Source organism: Anolis carolinensis, chromosome 6 (genome assembly GCF_035594765.1).
Source record: "Anolis carolinensis isolate JA03-04 chromosome 6, rAnoCar3.1.pri, whole genome shotgun sequence".
NCBI classification, from domain to species: Eukaryota; Metazoa; Chordata; class Lepidosauria; order Squamata; family Dactyloidae; genus Anolis; species Anolis carolinensis.
The window spans coordinates 33699993-33718534 of NC_085846.1; the positions used below are offsets into that span (position 1 = coordinate 33699993).

The 18542-nt window shown below is 39.4% G+C and overlaps 1 protein-coding gene across 1 annotated transcript in view; it reads left to right on the top strand.

The window, feature by feature from the left end:
• The first annotated feature begins 894 nt into the window (after window positions 1-894).
• ikzf3 (IKAROS family zinc finger 3) overlaps window positions 895-18542 on the top strand; it is a 55708-nt gene continuing 38060 nt past the window's right edge. Inside the window, exons 1-3 of the mRNA XM_062984488.1 lie at window positions 895-1626; window positions 10284-10337; window positions 12523-12636. Coding sequence (XP_062840558.1) covers window positions 1620-1626; window positions 10284-10337; window positions 12523-12636 — 175 coding nt within the window. The 5' untranslated portion in view covers window positions 895-1619. The remainder of the gene's footprint in view (window positions 1627-10283; window positions 10338-12522; window positions 12637-18542) is intronic.

Below are 18542 nucleotides of genomic sequence, written 5' to 3' on the forward strand. Positions count from 1 at the left end.
TGTTTGTGGAACCCTTATGATGCTTTTGTAGAATCTAGTTTGGGAACTGCTACTCTACACTGCCATATAGACTCCATATTATCTGCTTTGAACTGGATTATATGGCAGTGTAGACTCAGATAATCCAGTTCTAAACAGTTAATATATATTATCTGATTTGATAATCTGAATTTTATGGCAGTGTAGTAGGCGCCTAGGAGGCTTGTTGATATATGTAACTGAAAACAACAGCTTGACCCAAAGCCATCATAATTTAAGTTTAGTTGTCTGATGAACCTTTTACGCTACTATATAAACAAAGCAGATAATCAACATTATCTGTTTTGAACCGGATTATATAATCCAGTCATATAATCCTGTTCAAATCAGATAATCTGGATTTTATATGGCAGTGTAGAAGGAGCCTGAATAGGGTGGCTATGAGTCTGCTTTTACATAAAATCAAGATGAACTGCTTTGAACTGGATTATATGGCAGTGCAGATTGATACAATCCAGTTCAAGAATACGAAGAAGGAGGCAAACAATGTGTGGAAAGAAAACGCCCATAAATCCTCTACTACAAGAGTTTGCCTTGCCTAATTCTTCTAATGTTTGATAGCTTTAGTATACAGTAATTGAAGTTTTGTCTCTTTTGTAATAAGTCAATTTTTTGTGCATTCTTCCTGAATCCGGGGAGCAGAGTGAGCTCCCACTATTAGCCCCAGCTTCTGCTAAACTAACAGTTAGAAAACATCCAAATGTGAGTAGATCAATAGGTACCGCTTCTGCGGGAAGGGAACAGTGCTCCATGCAGTCATGCTGGCCACATGACCTAGGAGGTGTCTATGAACAATGCCGGCTCTTTGGCTTAGAAATGGAGATGAGCACCAATACCCAGAGTTGGGCACAACTAGACTTAGTGTCAGGCGAAACCTTTACTTTTACTTTATTTCAATTCATCTGTTTTGTTAATCTGGAATACATGGCAGTGTAGATGGGGGCTAATTGTGCTTTGAACTGAGTTTGCAGCCATTGAAACAAGCTGATCATAAAGGGTATCATGGGAGAAGGAGAGAAAAACAGGGGCATTTTAAAAAGCAACTGAAAAAGTGAGATGATAGAGGATTAATTTGATCTTTGCTTCCAAATTGAAGAAGTCAGAGAATATACCATTGATGACCCACCATTGCCCTAAACAGAAAAATAAATGGAAGAACAGCCTTTCAGATCTGAGAGTAGTATTTAGATAGGAAGCACAGTCAGCATTACATTTTCTAGAAATGGGGCAGAGAACACATACAATTGTGGTTCACTTGCTGTCTTTGAATGAAGCCTGGCGAAAGATTACTGGAATTCTCCCTTATAACAAATGAGTGATCTCAAGGGTGGGTCTCCACCTCCAAAGTGTGGTTTTGCACCAGATGTGCCACCTTTCCCTGCCACCTGACGGTGCTCTGTTCCCTTGCAGCACAGAATCATTTCCTGTCCCTGTCAATGTGTGATTCTGCTAATGCAAGCTAACCAACTCCTTCTTGAAACAGAAGAGAGGCTGGCTGGGAATCTTCGTTCTTTCTGAAGTTCAGAAGAATCCCAGGACCCTGCAGAGAAGCATCAGAATAACCTGCTGCATTTAACAAAATGGAAGGTGAGAGATGTTTCCTTGGTTGTACTTTAGCAAAACCTTTCAAATGCAAAAATAGTATTTAGTTCACTACCAATTAGCTTCTGAAGCTGAAATTTCTCTCAAAGTTTTTTCCTCTCTCTACGGCTGGATCTACATTGCTGTATAATGAAGTCTGAACTGCATTATATGGGTCTACACCAGGCATGGGCAAACTTTGGTCCTCCAGGTGTTTTGGACTTCAACTCCCACAATTCCTAACAGCCAGTAGGCTGTTAGGAATTGTGGGAGTTGAAGTCCAAAACACCTGGAGGACCAAAGTTTGCCCATGCCTGGTGTAGACCCATATAATGCAATTGAAACAATAGTATATGGGTTTACACTTACTGTATAATGCAGCTCAAACTGTATTACTTGGCAGAATAAATTTCAGCCTACTTCTTACTCTATACACACATTTTTGCATAGATTATATTTTGCTGAGACTGAATTTTGAAAGCATTATCAGGCCTAAAATCCATTTGTTGTAAGAATGAGGAAATCCATTATTTTTTCAGTCCTTTCTAAATTTACTTATTATTTTCTTCCTTGGCTACCGCACATAAATGTCTTTAGAGTTTGCGAGAACTTGGGAAAAATTTATTATACAAGACAATGCATCCCCCTGAGATATTCCCATTAGATGTCAACTTACGTAGTTCCAATCTTTTAGATAAATCTTTATCCCTGGCTTCTAAAACATTTCTAGATTCTGGAGGCAACCTTTTGAAATACATCAAAACATTGAGAAGACAAAAAAAAATCTGTTTCTGAAAATTGTGTAAGACTCAAGAAGTTTGCATTTGCAATGTAAGTGCTTGCTCGAATTTAGGGGCTACTTTCTCTTGTTTCCATATTCTTTTTTGAGTAGTCAGTTTCTCTATGTACATGAAGATACACACGCATATTTACAGAGGGATCTGTACAAATATTGAGAAAAGCGTGCCTTTCATAGATCAAGCCTTTGAAATAGTGGATTAATTGTTTTGAGAGCCAATTTGGCTTGTGATCCTGTGAGAACATCTGAGCTCAGTCCTTAACTTCTAAAGTCCGCAGTCTGGGGGGTTCTCCTGGACTTACTTAGTGTGACGCTTGAAGCTCAGGTGTCGGCGGTGACTGGGAGGGCCTTCGCACAATTAAAACCTCTGTGCCAAATGTGACCATACCTCGAAAAGCCTGACATGGCCAAGATGGTCCACACCTTAGTTACATCTAGAATGGACTACTGCAATGCATTCTACGTGGGGCTGCCTTTGAAGACGGTTTGGAAACTACAGAGGTCGGCGGCCAGATTACTAACCGGAGCTGATTATGGGGAGCACACCATGCCTCTATTAAAAGCAGCTCCACTGGCTGCCAATGAGTTTCCAGACCCAATTCAAAGTGTAGGTTATTATCTATAAAGCCCTATACACTTTGGGTCCAACCTATCTTCAAGACCACATCTCAATCTATGAACCAGTACGGGCACTAAGATCTACTGGGGAGGCCCTCCTCTTGGTCCCGCCTCTGTCTGAAATACACAGGGATGAGAGATAGGGCCTTCTTGGTGGTGGCCCCCCAGTTTTGAAATGCTCTCCCTAGGGTGATTAGACTAGCCCCCACTCTCCAAGCCTTTTGTATACAACGGAAGACATGGCTATTTCGATAAGCCTTTGACCATGTTTAGAATCCCTTAATGAAACTATCTGAGGACCTAGAGACTACTTTGCCATGCACTTTATGAGACTGACATTGATTGCAGTTGTTTTACACCTGCAGCTATTGTTGCTTTTACTGATTTTAATCAGGGGGGTTGTGGTGTTTATGTTGGTTGTTGCTGCTTTTATGTTATTGTCTTTGCACTTCTTGTATTTTGCGTGTTTGCACCCTTGAGTGCTTTGTGAACTGCCCCGAGTCCCTTTGAGAGATGGTGGCGGGGTGTAAATAAAGATGATGATGATGATGATTATTATTATTATTATTGACACAACAACATGGTATGACACAGCAAACAAGATAGATATGCTGAACACTTCCCAAGTGTTTAGGACTGTGTGATGTATTTTCGAATGATGTGCGCAGATCCCAGTAGGGTGGCCTTTTGCAGTTGACAGATCGTAACTTTATTTATTTATTTATTTACAACATTTATACCCCGCCCTTCTCACCCGAGGGGCCTATTGTTTCCAAATGTTGGCTGAGATCTTTTGCCATGGCACCCAATGTGCCGATCACCACCGGGACCACCTGTACTGGTTTCTGCCAGAGTCTTTGAAGTTCAATCTGGAAGTTCAATCATTATCATCATCTTCTTCTTCTTCTTCTTCTTCTTCTTATTATTATTATTATTATTTCAGAGCATAAACTTTTTGTCCAGTAAATATTTACAATTCTCCTAATTTCTTCTCCTTGTTTAGAATATATGTATACCCTGCAGTATGTAATAGGAATGTGTAATGGGTATATCATACTATATCATAATAAGAGTGTTGCTTGTTTTTCAAAGGTTAATCTGGCGGTTTACAATTTTGCTTGATGTTCTTGAGAACTCTTTGTCAAGATAGGCACCAGAGATAGAAAATCAGTATGGTGGTTATCTGTCATCAGGCCAATGTCTGTGAATTGTATAGTTCTGTGGTCCCAAAGAACACTTTGTTCAGAAAATAGATATTAACTTGGAAGACTATAGCCCAGCACATTCAATTGAAATTTTGGTTATAATCTTCTAAGAGATGGTTCGTATTTCTCACCCACCTTAAATAGATTTAATACATTGTGTGAAAAATGACAACGTTTTTATCTGGTATCTTTCTCAAAGGCCTTATTGAGAAATACAATACAACCCCGCATCTATGGGAACGCATTCCTGGACTTTGGATGGATGCGCAAACCTGGATAATAGTAAACCCTATTGAAATGAAGATCATTTATTGTCAAATAATACCATAGACTTGTGCTGGACAATGTAGAAAATACCAAGAGAGGGTATATGTTGTTGGAAACCCATGGATATTGAGTTTGTACTGTAGTTACTTTCTTTGTGTTGGTATCGTGTTTCTTTAGGAGAGCTTGGAAAATTTATTTTAAGGACCAATATGATGATCTGATGAAGCTATCAATATCTGAGCATTGTCTGAATAAAGGTCTGATGTCCAGCTTTTGCTTAGAGGTAAATCCTATTGAAATGAATGGGATATTTCCTTAAGGCTGGAACTACACTGCCAAATAGTTTCTGATCCCAGATTATCTGCTTTGAACTGGATTATATGGTAGTGTAGACATATAATCCAATTCGAAGCAGATAATCTGGATCAGATCCTGGATTATATGGCAGTGTACATCCAGCCTAAGTCAACATGATTAGGACAAAATGGTAGTTTTTCTGGTGCCAAAAAGTCCCTCCCTTGAAAGAGTTTACACATTGTAAAGATACATACGCATGCATGTTATCCAATCGTCTCGTTGTGGAGAGAAAAATCGGGTTATAAATAAACATAATGATAACCATAACTATACTAATAATAACCATAACCATAGTAGTTCATAACATTATTGAAAAACAGGTAATAAAATACAATAAGAAATAGTATTAAAACACAGCTAAACAGATTGTAATATTAACACAATGGATCATGTTCTTTAAAAAAAATGGAAACTACATCAAGAAAAAAAGGAAAGAAAAAACCAGAGCCCGCCCCCTTAAAAGACCCTTGTTAACAGCCAGTCATTTGCCCAAAAATGGACTTAATTAAAGGTCTATGGGTTCATATATACAATGCAGAATAAATTGAATTTGACACTATTTTAACTGCCATGGCTCAATGCTATGGAATCCTGGTGTCGTAGTTTGATAATTTCTAGAAAGCTAAAGACCTTGCAAAACTACTATTCTCAGGATGCCATAGCACTGAACTATGGTAGTTAAAGTTGTGTCAAACTGCATTCATTCTACAGCGTAGATGGACCCTACTCCTGATGGCAGAAGGACAATGGCAACCTAAGAAGGGACTTTTTGGATGCAGCCACTATAGCTGGATCTACACTGTACTATATCCCAGGATCTGATGCCAGATTATCCATTTATTCTCAGGCTCAATCTACACTAAACTGTTATATAATCCAGTTCAAAGCAGATAATCTTGATTTTATCTGACAGTGTAGATGGGGCCCCAAATTATCTGGCAGTGTAGGCTCTATAATCCAGTTCAAAGCAGTAATCTGGGTATAAATCCTGGGATATAGCACAGTGGAGATCCAGGCTAATGTCTTTTATCATCTCATCACTAAATGTTCCTGCAAAAGGGATGGAATGAAGGGAATGATCTCTTGACAGATCTCAGACCCTTCTGCACTATCCTTAACCCCAAAAAAGTGTGCGTGTAGTGAGAGAGTTTTACTTATCTGTTTCTAATATTGCTAATCATAATAACAGTTTTTCAAAAGAGCATTTTTCTATTAATTAAAATATTTATGTGAGTATGTGTACTTGGAATTCACCTCCTGGATATGGACTTACAGCATTTTATCAAAGATTATTAGCCATTATTTTCCTCAGAAATATTCCACCTTATATCCAAGGATCTTCAAGTAGTGTACAGTAAAATAAGTTTGGAACAACATGGATAATTTGAAAATAATATTAAATCATTTAAGACCATTTTAAAAAGTAAAACAATTAAAGATGTTAACACATGTGCAAATTGGATAAGAGCAATGAGGCGTCAACAGGCTTTAGTAAAAAGCCATGTTTTGACTTGGTGCCAAAATGATATCAACATTTCTGTCCATTGGGTCTCTAATGCTGAATCTACACTGCCCTATATCCCAGGATCTGAGTCCACAACATGTGAGTGTGGAGAAGAGCAAACCACAGATCACTTACTACAATGCAACCTAAGCCCTGCCACATGCATAATGGAGAACCTTCTCACAGTGACACCAGAGGCATTCCAAGTGGCCAGCTTCTGGTCAAAGGAAATGTAGCATAATGCCAAGTTTTGAACTTTGTTTGTGTTTTTAAATACATTATAACTGTATCCTCAATTCACTTCTGACATGATAAATAAATAATCCCAGGTTATCTTCTTACCCAAGATTATCTAGCAATATAGACTCATATAATCCCGTTCAAAGCAGAGAATCTGGGATGTTCCTTAAAAAGGTAAACAAACTCTTTCCCCTCTTTCTGAGAGGAAATCGCTTTCCTTTTCTTCATTTTTCTTTTTAGTTGAAAGATGAACCCCATTGCTAATTCTTCTCCAATAGGCTGCTACAATTCAGCACATTTCTCCCAATGGGATAAGAAAAAAAAGTTGACTCAATCTGGGATAAAGGAAGCCTTGTAGACTCCACGGGAGCTTTTTTGCAGTTTCCGGGCTGTCTGTGGAGACTCTCCAGAGTGGAACTGGGTTTCTTTAATCCATATTCTGATCTGGATTATGTGGTTGTGTAGAAGCAGCCTTACTGCTTTATCAAACGAGGCAAAATAAGTGTCCTAGGATGCTTCTGCCCCAGTTCACCCATGGACCCCCACACTACCCATCAAACAATGTAGGGTGACTTCTGGTGGAGCTCTATTGATGAACTGGGGCATCAGTATGGTAGTAGGCTGCTGCTACAAACACAAAAACAATCCCTTGTTCCATAAGGAACAACGGAGCTGCTCCATGCATCAACTGCTTGGCAATGCTTTCCCACGTGGGATTGAGAAGCATCAGCTGCTGGCTGAGGCACCCAGATTGCCCCAATGCCACCCTGATTTGTCACAGAGGGTAGCAAATCACAACACTGGTAAGGCTGAATGTGATGTGGTCCATAGTCAATTCAGTGGAAGTAGGGTCTTGTCCTTCCCTGTAGGCTCAGTACGGTTGCTCCTGTTCATTCTTATTCATAACTTTTGTCATCTTGACCACATTGTTGTTGGTTGGTCATATAGATTCTGGTTTTCTATCTGTGAAATGTTAGAAAGTATGGCTTACAATTCCATTTCAAAGTACATGCAGTGATACCTTGGGTTTAGAATTTAATCTGTTTCGTGATCAAGCTCTTAACTCAAATCACTCATCTCAAAGTGAATTTTCCCATTTAAATGCTATTAGTCTGTTCCAGCCTGCCAAAAATCCCCCCAATTTTTGTTACATGTTTTTAAATACAAAAATGTACTTTATAAATAATGTATAAATGTTCCTTCACATGGAACAATCAAAAAGAAAGATCAACTTTAAAATGGTCGAAGTACAAAGTTGTGACACAATGGTAAAAGCACAAAGTTGTGACAAGGAAGCGCAAAGCACCTCCGTCCTCTCTTTCTCTCTCTCCCTCTTTCTTTTTATGAAGCCAAACATACCAGGAATAAAAAACACACACAAAGTCAACAAACCTAAGGTTCTTCAAAGTGGACAAAAACAAAGCGAACAGCAATCTCCCAAAGTATACAATAGCATGTGGCACAGAGGCTGCTCCCTTGAAGCCCTAAAGCCCTGTACTGTCGTGCTAGCGCTCCCACAGGTGCTAGCTCTTAACTCAAAACGCTGTTTGTATGTCAAAGCAAAATCTGGGCCGAGTGATGCTCTTAACTCAAATTGCTCTTAGGTTGAAATGCTCTTAAGTCGAGGTTCCACTGTACAGTGGGCCCTCAGTATACATGAGAATTTGGTTCCATGACCCCCCTCCCTCCCAATATATCAAAATCTGTGAATTCTCAAATCCCATTGTATACAATGGTAAATAATTCAAATCAGTGATCGAGAGAACCTGAGGATCTATGAAATGGTGGTGGGCTATATCAAAACATACTTATACATTAGTGTAGTGCTTGACATGTGGCAAATTAATGTTTGCTATTTGAAATTTGTCTCCAAAATATTTTTGAGCCATAGTTGAATACATCCTATGGAGACCTGGATGGAGTTGCATCCTCTGGAGCCTTGGGATTTGCAGTTTAGGGAAAGATGTTTAGAATGTACAGCTAAACAGCTTTTTTATCTCATCAAACTATCAGTCTCAGGATTCCATGAGAAGTTGCCATGGCAGTTGAAGTGGAATCATAGCACTGTAATTGTATAGTGTAAAGGGCCCTCAAAAACAGCAATCAGTTTTTCCATCCATTCCAACAGCTGCCTGCTTTGAAAGCTTGCATCTCATATAGGAGTTGTGGTGGCGCAATGGGTTAAACCAACTGCTGACCTAAAGGTTGGGTTGCTGACCTGAAGATTGCTGGTTCGAATCTGCGAGACAGGGTGAGCTCCCGCCTGTCAGCTCTAGCTTGCGGGGACATGAGTGAAGCCTCCCAGCTAACACATCCGGGCGTCCCCTGGGCAACATCTCTGTAGACGGCCAATTCTCACACCAGAAGTGACTTGCAGTATGTTCTCAAGTTGCTTCTGACATGATTTTAAAAATCACATATTTGGGTTGGCACAATAAAGATATTACTGATCTGTGGGTTTGGGATACTTTAATATTTTTCTGTATGACCAATGTGGCTACTCCTGACATGTTTTCAAGGTGGAGGTGGGTTACTGGAGGTACTTAGGATCGGGGCCAAATATTTTCAGCAAGTGCAGAGACAGTTCTTGCTTTAATAGCAACTGCATGATGGTGTTGGTGGGAATTCTGTCTTGGCACTCTTTTCCTATCCATTCCTCTCCATTCAGTTTGTCACATGAGGTCAAGAATTGCCTCTTATTACTGTTGAATCCAGAGAAGCAACACTTCGGTGTGTGTGTATGTGTGTGGAGTAAGGGGTGTGGTAATGGTGGTTTGGAAAGGTCTTCTATTTTCAAAGTTCATACGCTCAAATGTTTCAGGGGGCCCCATATAGGTTCCATAAACCTCAGTACTGAAGCAAGGGAAGCGGTTAACACTTTCCTGCTGCTTTATGTGAGCTGAGTTTTGCAGTTATGTAACAACCAGGACCAAGGGCTGGGGTTTGGTTTATTTCTGGTATGACCTTTTTTATTTTTAACAGACAGATTTTCTGATAGATAGATCACAGGAGAGGGGAAAGGATGAGACAGAGATATAAGAGGAAGAAGCAGAGAGACCATCATGTCTCACCTGTCACGTCTCTCCATTAAACACTTGATTAATCTCCATCCAAAAGCATTTTTCAGTCTTTATTGCTTAGCAGTTGATCAGAGTTTCTGTGATGAGAAAATAAGTAATGGAAGATTAACAGATAGTGAGATAGCTATTCTCTTATTACTGCTCTTCGCCCATAATGTGTAGCTACACATACACACAAAAGTTCAGCTAGATACAAATAGACACACACAAAATTGACCTATGGTTTCCACAGATTGGTGGAGTTCTCACAATACAACACTTTGGGATTTGCCCATTGATGTTGCCACATCCACCCACACCATTTTTTTACAGCTATATTTGTAGGGATTGCTTATGGTTGAGATCCTATAGATTGAGAGACAAATTAACACACTACCACAACTATAAAGTTTCTTCTTTTTTTAAAGTAATGGTATGTGTCAAAATTCAATCCATGTATCTATTACTTTTTCATTTCACCGAGACAATGGCAAATGTACAGTGTTTGCATTAGGTATGCTATTCTCAAAGCAATGATGGATGTAAACTAATTGCCAGTGGTTGTTGTTCCTAATTTTTAAAGATCTAATTGTTTGTTTGGTGTCTTGTTGCAGATTCACCTGTTGGCATGGACTTAACCAATTGCCGGGAACAGTCAGAACTTACAGGTAATGTGCCCCTCCACATCTTCCCAATATTGCAAGACTTTTTTTCCCAATAACCACAAGATAACTCTTAAGAAACACTGGATAATAGGCAAGTGCATGAAATTCATTCCTACCATTTTTTTCGTGTCTTCAATTTCTTCAGAAGCACAAAACGGAAAGATCCCTCCCCTCACAAAAATTGCTCGACATGAAAGCCTGCTTTCATGTGCATCCAAACTCGCCTCCTTGCCTTGTTGTATGTTTTCCGGACTGTATGGCCATGTTCCTGAAGTATTCTGACGTTTCGCCCACATCTATGGCAGGCATTCTCAGAGGTTGTGAGGTGTAGAGAAACTAAGCAAGGAAGGTTTATATATATCTGTGGAACATCCAGGGTGAGAGAAGAACTCTTGTCAATTGGAGGCCAGTGTGAATGTTGTAGTTAATCACCTTAATTAGCATTGATGGCCATGTTCCTGAAGTATTCTCTCCTGATGTTTCACCCACATCTATGGCAGGCATTCTCTGAGGTTGTGAGGTGTAGAGAAACTAAGCAAGGAAGGTTTATATATATCTGTGGAAAGTCCAGGGTGAGAGAAGAACTCTTGTCAATTGGAGGCCAGTGTGAATGTTGTAGTTAATCACCTTAATTAGCATTGAATTGCTTCATCTTCTGGCTTCTTCCTGCCTGGGGGCATCCTTTGTTCAGAGTTGTTTGTTGCCCCTGGTTAATTCATGTCTGGAACTCCTCTGTTTTCAGAGTGTTGCTTCTTATTTACTGTTCTGATTTTTGAGTTTTTTTAAATACTGGTAGCCAGATTTTGTTCATTTTCATGGTTTCCTCCTTTCTGTTGAAGTTGTCCTCATGCTTGTGGATTTCAATGGCTTCTCTGTGTAGTCTGATATGATAGTTGTTGGAGTGGTCGAGCATTTCTGTGTTCTCAAATAATATACTGTGTCCAGGTTGGTTCATCAAGTGCTCTGCTATGGCTGATTTCTCTGGTTGAGTTAGTCTGCAGTGCCTTTCATGTTCTTTGACTCATGTTTGGGCGCTACACTTGGTGGTCCCTATGTAGACTTGTCCACAACTGCATGGTATACAGTAGACTCCTGCAGAGGTGAGAGGATCCCTCTTCTTCTCTCACCCTGGACGTTCCACAGATATATAAAAATTTTCCTTGCTTAGTTTCTCCATACCTCACAACCTCTGAGGACGCCTGCCATAGATGTGGCGAAACGTCAGGAGAGAATACTTCTGGAACATGGCCATACAGCCCGGAAAACATGCAACAATACAAGGAGGCAAGTGATCCCGGCCATGAAAGCCTTTGACAACACATTGCCTCCTTGCCTTGGAAAGAGGGGGCATGTGTGACAGAGTGTGCAAGCAGGCTGGCCCAGAGCCCAGCTGCAAGCGTGCTCCAGGCCTGCCTGCATGCCCTGCCACACATGCACTCTTGGAGACTGTGGCGGGGCGTATGTGGCATGGCATGCAGGTAGGCAGGCCTGGAGTGCACCTGCAGTTGAACATCTTTTACTATAGAATAAGAGGCGCTTGGCTGCAGGCACTGGCAGGCATGCACGCTTTCTGGGCCTGCCTTCATACCCCACCACATGCACACTCTCTTTCCAAGATAGGCCTGGAAAGCACACGTGTCTGCCAGTGCCTGCAGCCAAGCACCTCTTACTCTCGAATAGAAACAGTTCCCCCGGGAAGGGGAGCCAATGAGTGGGAATAATGGCCAAATTTTCAGACCCCGAAACAAAAGCACTGAAAACAACCCTCCCAATTTCAGCAGGCTTCCAAAAAAACAGATCGGGGCCCTCAACAAGAGCCGGGACATGAAACGGGACAAGGTTTCCCCCAAATGCACATCCCTACTGGATAAGTAAGAAACCTAAAATAGAAACTTGATCAAGAAAGACTGATTTTGCTTCAATGCAAAATGACTACACATGTAAATGTTTGTAATGATTTGATGCTGTTGATGCTACTGTTTTAGCTGTGTTTCTCAACCAAGTATATTGTGTTTGAAGCCAAAAGATTTAAATATCAACTCTCTTGCGTAGGGTTTTGTCCATGTGACCTGGTTAAGATCAATTTTTCACATCTATAAAATGAGAATATAAGCACTCTATTTTGTGAATAGAAATATTGCAGCTACCTAAATGATTTACTACCATTCTTTTTTTTAAATCCTTCCAGATGTTAAGGATGTTCAGGATGACAGCAATTCCAATACATCCCATGAAACAGAAAATATGAACCACAGTGAAGATGCAAAGGAATATCATTTGACTAATGGAAGAGGAAGAGAAGGTAAAATGGAATTGTTACAAAATAATTTGTTACAACAGTAAGCTGCAACCATAACATTTCTTATGTTTGATTTGATTAATTCAACCAACTGTGTAGTTGAGAACAATCCCCATTACATTTTTTAAAATTCCCTTGATTTAATTGAATTCCCATCTGGAAGAATGTGTTCTGCTGCCGTGGAGACTAGGACACAGAACAATGGCTTCAAACTACAGGAAAGGAGATTCTACTTGAGCATTAGGAAGAACTTCCTATGTGTGAGAGCTGTTCAGCAGTGGAACTCTCTGCTGCGGAGTGTGGTGGAGGCTCCTTCTTTGGAGGCTTTTAAACAGAGGCTGGATGGCCATCTGTTGAGGGTGCTTTGAATGTGATTTTCCTGCTTCTTGGTGTGGGTTGGACTGGATGTCCCACAAGGTCTCTTCCAACTCTATGAGTCTATGATTCTAAGAAACCACCAGCTTCCAAGGCAATCCATTCTATCAGGACAGCCCTTATAATCAGGATGTTCTTCCTAACGTTTACATAGATTTTTCTTATAAATTCAACTGCTTGATTGGTGTCCTAATCTCTGGAATGGCAGAGAGCAATTTTGTTCTGTTTTCCACATGACATCCCTTCAGGCATTTAGAGATAGCTATCAAGTCATGTTTCTGTTGTGTCTTCTCCATACAAAACATACCTAACTCCACAAGCCATTACTCATAGCCCAGCCCAGTCCATACCATACTGTTGGATGGGAGAAATATATCATGACTTTTACACAGGAGAATATCCTCCTCATAGAAGAATAGTGTGTTTCACAGGACAGTTCCAGCCTAGACTTTTCCTTGCGTGAAGATTTTTTTGACAAGTTTCACATAACATGTTCCAGAGAATTAGCTGTAGCTTTCTTTTTCATTTTTAAAATAATTCACATGAAGTGCAGTTTTTCTTCCAAGCTCCACCTGTTGAAAGTATACATCACAGCACTCTAAGAGTCTCTTTTTATCTTATTATTTTAACACAGTAGGATATAAAGATAAAGGTAAAGGTTTTCCCCTGATATTAAGTCTAGTCGTGTCCGGCTCTGGGGTTTGGTGCTCATCTCCATTTCTAAGCTGAAAAGCTGGCATTGTCTGTAGACACCTCCACGGTCATGTGGCTGGCATGACTGCATGGAGCACCGTTACCTTCTCGCCGGAGCAGTAACTATTGATCTACTCACATTTGCATGTTTTCAAACTGCTAGATTGGCAGAAGCTGGGGCTAACAACGGTAGCTCACCCCACTCCCAGATTTGAACCGCCAACTTTTCGGTCAGCAAGTTCAGCAGCTCAGCGGTTTAACCCACTGTGCCACTGGGGACTCCTACAGCAGGATATAGAAATGTAAAAACCTTTCTATTGATCACTACCACTGCTTTTTAGGAATTCCCAAGGCCAGGCAACACTTTTAAGTATTATTTTTGCACTGACAGAAGTCAGTCCGGAAATTGTGCCTTTATCGCTCTTGTATCTGTGGAGTTAGCAGGACAGCAACTGTCTACACCAGGGGTCTCCAAACTTTTTAGGCCAAGGGCCGGTCCGCAATCCTTTAGACTGTTGAGGGGCCGGATTATCATTTGAAAAAAAAAATACAAACAAATTCTGATGCACACTGCACATGTCTTATTTGTAGTGCAAAAACAACAACAACAACAACAACAACAACAACAATGAAAGAACAATACAATATTTAAAAATAAAAACAATTTTAACCAACATACATTTATCAGGATTTCAATGGGAAGTGTGGTCCTGCTTCTGGCCAATGAGATAGTCAAGTTAATTAGGGTTGTTGTTGTTGTTGTTGTTGTTGTTGTTGTGTGCCTTCAAGTCATTTCAGACTTTGGGCGAGTCTAAGTCTAAAATGTATTTATTTATTTACTGCATTTATTTACTACATTTGTATCACACCCTTCTCACCGCAAAGGGGACTCAGAGTGGCTTACAAATTATATGTACATACAATATATTATATTATTAGCATAGCACAATATTAGCATTATATATTACTATATTGAAATATAGCACTATACTGTAATATTATTAGTAATATTATATGTAATATAGAATATATAATTAATATTATTATATGGTATTATTATTAGTGTTATATTGTATTACATTATAATATTATTATCAATATTATATGTATATACAATATATTATATTATAAAATTGAGGGTGGGGGCCAGGTAAATGAGCTTGGAGGGCCGCATCTGGCCCCCGGGCCTTAGTTTGGGGACCCCTGGTCTACACCATCGCAAGACAAGAGATAAGCAGCTAAGGCGATAATGAGGGAGGCCATGAACTTCCCCTTTGTGGCTCCATTGCAGTGGATTAAACTTAAAAAGACAAAAGTGCTATTTTTGTTTCACCAAAAATACTGTTGAGTATAAAGACAAATCCATGAGTACAATATGTTACAATTTATGATTGGGCAGTGCATAAAAGTATGTTGTTTGTGGGATAGCTTGAGTCCTAGTTAGCACACTTAACTATTCTTCTATTCTACACATAGCATAAGCCATTTTCAGATTTGCTACAAACCCCACTTCCCTAGTTCAAGTTAAATATACCCACTTTCCTTTCAAAGTGGTCTAGATTGGTTATTTTGGTATCGGCTACAGTTACAAGCCAGAATATCCCACCTACCCTTTAGGGTAGTGGTTCTTAATCTCTGGCCCTCCAGGTGTTTTGGATTTCAGCTCACAGAAATCCCAGCCAATGTACCAGCTGTTATGAATTGTGGGAGCTGAAGTCCAAAACACCTGGGGGACCAAAGCTCAATATCCACTGCTTTAAGGAAAGATGTTTAACACGTGTCTCCTTTACCACACTCCTTTATCATTCCTAGGCTGCTCAGCTCACAGACCTTCACTGTCCTTCCCATAGCACATAGTGGGAAATGTATGTTCTATATCAGGGGTCCTCAAACTTTTAAAGCAGAGAGCTGGTCCACAATCCTTCAGACTGTTGAGGGGCCAGATTATCATTTGAAAAAAAAAATACAAACAAATTCCGATGCACACTGGACATGTCTTATTTGTAGTGCAAAAACAACAACAACAACGAAAGAACAATACAATATTTAAAAATAAAAATAATTTTAACCAACATACATTTATCAGGATTTCAATGGGAAGTGTGCTCCTGCTTCTGGCCAATGCGATAGTCAAGTTAATTAGGGTTGTTCTTGTTGTTGTTGTTGTTGTTGTTGTGTGCCTTCAAGTCATTTCAGACTTTGGGCGAGCCTAAGTCTAAAATGTATTTATTTATTATTTATTTATTTACTACATTTATTTACTACAATTGTATCACACCCTTCTCACCCCAAAGGGGACTCAGGGTGGCTTACAAATTATATGTACATACAATATATTATATTATTAGCATAGCACAATATTAGCATTATATATTACTTTATTGAACTATACCACTATACTGTAATATTATTAGAAATATTATATGTAATATAGAATATATAATTAATATTATTATATGGTATTATTATTAGTGTTATATTGTATTACATTATAATATTATTATCAATATTATATGTATATACAATATATTATATTATAAAACTGAGGGCGGGGGCCGAGTAAATGACCTCGGAGGGCCACATCCGGCCCCCGGGCCTTAGTTTGGGGCCCCTGTTCTATATGTTTATATTTTTTAAGAGTTTTTCAAATACAATAAAATCACAACTATTTAAAAGAAAGAGGGAAATTATAAGAGCAGTTACCATTTAACGTAACTGTTTCCTTTTCTTTCTTTTGAAATCTGAAGCTCCTATCCCAATTTTAGGCAATCCCATAGCAAGAGTGAACTGTCCCTCTACTAGCAGTTCACTCAGTTGGTAGGGAAGTTCAGACAGTCCTTCACAAAGAAAAAGTTTCCCGACTCTGCTGTAGCAGATCTCTGTAAGTTTTGTTCCTTTCTCTTTGCGTCTCCCTCTTTGACCTGAGTATTGAGTAGACCTACAGAATCATGCTAAGAGTTCTTCTTTGGGCCCTCAGATATTTAATGGACCCATATAGGTTTTCACAGAATGCTTTGAGACAAGGGAAACATGTAGTTTGGGAGCTTGGGTCATCCGAAAGAATGAGCTTTATTAGAGCTATTGTAGTGACAGAGGAGACAGAACAACAACAGTAGACCTGGGAGTTGTGTACTCCATCTGTGAGAACGAGTAAGTCCAAATTTTAGCTTTATGTATCTACTTAAGTTTTCAGTATCTCATTTACCATCCTAGTCGTTATGCTTACACAGTTGGGAGTATGCAATAGAAATGTCTACACTTTGGCCCTGCAAGATAATTGGTGATAGTGGTCTTTTGTGGGAGTCAAAAAGGAGCAAACGGAAAGTGCCTTAGTAGACACGTGGCTGTTCTGGTAAAGAAAGAGCACGTTTATAATCAAACTATTTCATCTCTTGCATCGTCCTGCCAGTGGGACAAGGGCAGGGAGGAGGAGAGTTTATTGAGCAAGTACTTTTCTGCAGAGGTTCACTTTGAAGGGGATTTCATAAAGGATCAAAGACAATGGTGGAACGTGAACTGACTGTTTTGGCACTGCGTTCCTCAGATTGTGGTTTCTGATTTGAAGCTCACACTCAGGGCTCTGTTCTCCGCATCCTCTTAAAGCTACCGTTTTTCTTAAAAGATTCTGTACCAAGAAAATCAAAGTGCAGTGATCATTACTGTTTAATTTCCCAGTCCTGTCAATATACATGGCACATTATGAGCAAACATATATTCCCAAATATAAAAAAAATACCACTTTTAATAGTATGGAGATAAGAGATGGGATGTGAGGTAAAGGCCAGAAGACAACATATTGGTTTATTTTTAGGGTTTTTTTTTAATGAAAACTATACTTAGGACATTTAAAAAGGTGTTTGACTCCCATAATCCCCAACTACTGGCTGTGCTTTTTGGGATTTCTGGAAGGTGCAGTTCCAATAATCAAGAAGGTCAACGGCAAGAAACACTATTTGCATTTACCAGTACTCGGAGGTCCCTGAAATCCAAGATCTGATGGGTTTTCTTCTCTGTAGCCTGACTTTTCATGAATTGAGATGTTTTCAATTGAGATTATATATAATAAAACTCTGCAAGTTCCTACGAGCTTTGCCGTTCTCTTCATTAGAGATTTTTTATTTATTTATTACATCACTTCTACCCCGCCCTTCTCACCCATCAGGGGACTCAGGGCGGCTTACAATATAAACATATACATCAGAAAAACAGATTTAAAAGTCTTTCAAACTTAAAAAATTACAATAAAATTGAAATATATATTAAAAACTTGCATAATTGTACATTTAAATAAACATTTAAGGTGCTTTTCAACCCTTCCATTTGGAAGTACAATTGCCGAAGTATATTATTGGGTGCCATAATGGTTTAAACAGAGTTTGTGTACAATTTTTCAATTTGTACAAGTTCACCATCTAATCTGTAGTGATAAATTCAGTAATACTTATCTCTAAAAAGGATAAACTTGCATCATGGCTCTCCCGTTCTCAACATACTTTTTAACCAATGTCCAGATGATGGTTTTTTCATAGAGTATCAGCCCTAATACATCTGTGCAATACTCCACAGAAACTTTTTGATCTTGAATTTTACCCCAAATTCAAGGTGATCTAGAACAGAGTCCTTAGGAAGAGGAAGTTTGCAGACAATCAAAATAGTATTTTGCAGAACCAACTTGCTGTAGTGATTTGGGTGTTGGACAAGGACTCCGGAGACCAGAGTTCAAATCCCTGCTCACCCGCGGAAACCCAGTGCATGACAGTAGGAAAGTCATACTTTCAACCTCAGAGGATTGCAATGGAAAACCTCCTCTGAAGAAATCTTGCCACAAAAACACTGTCATA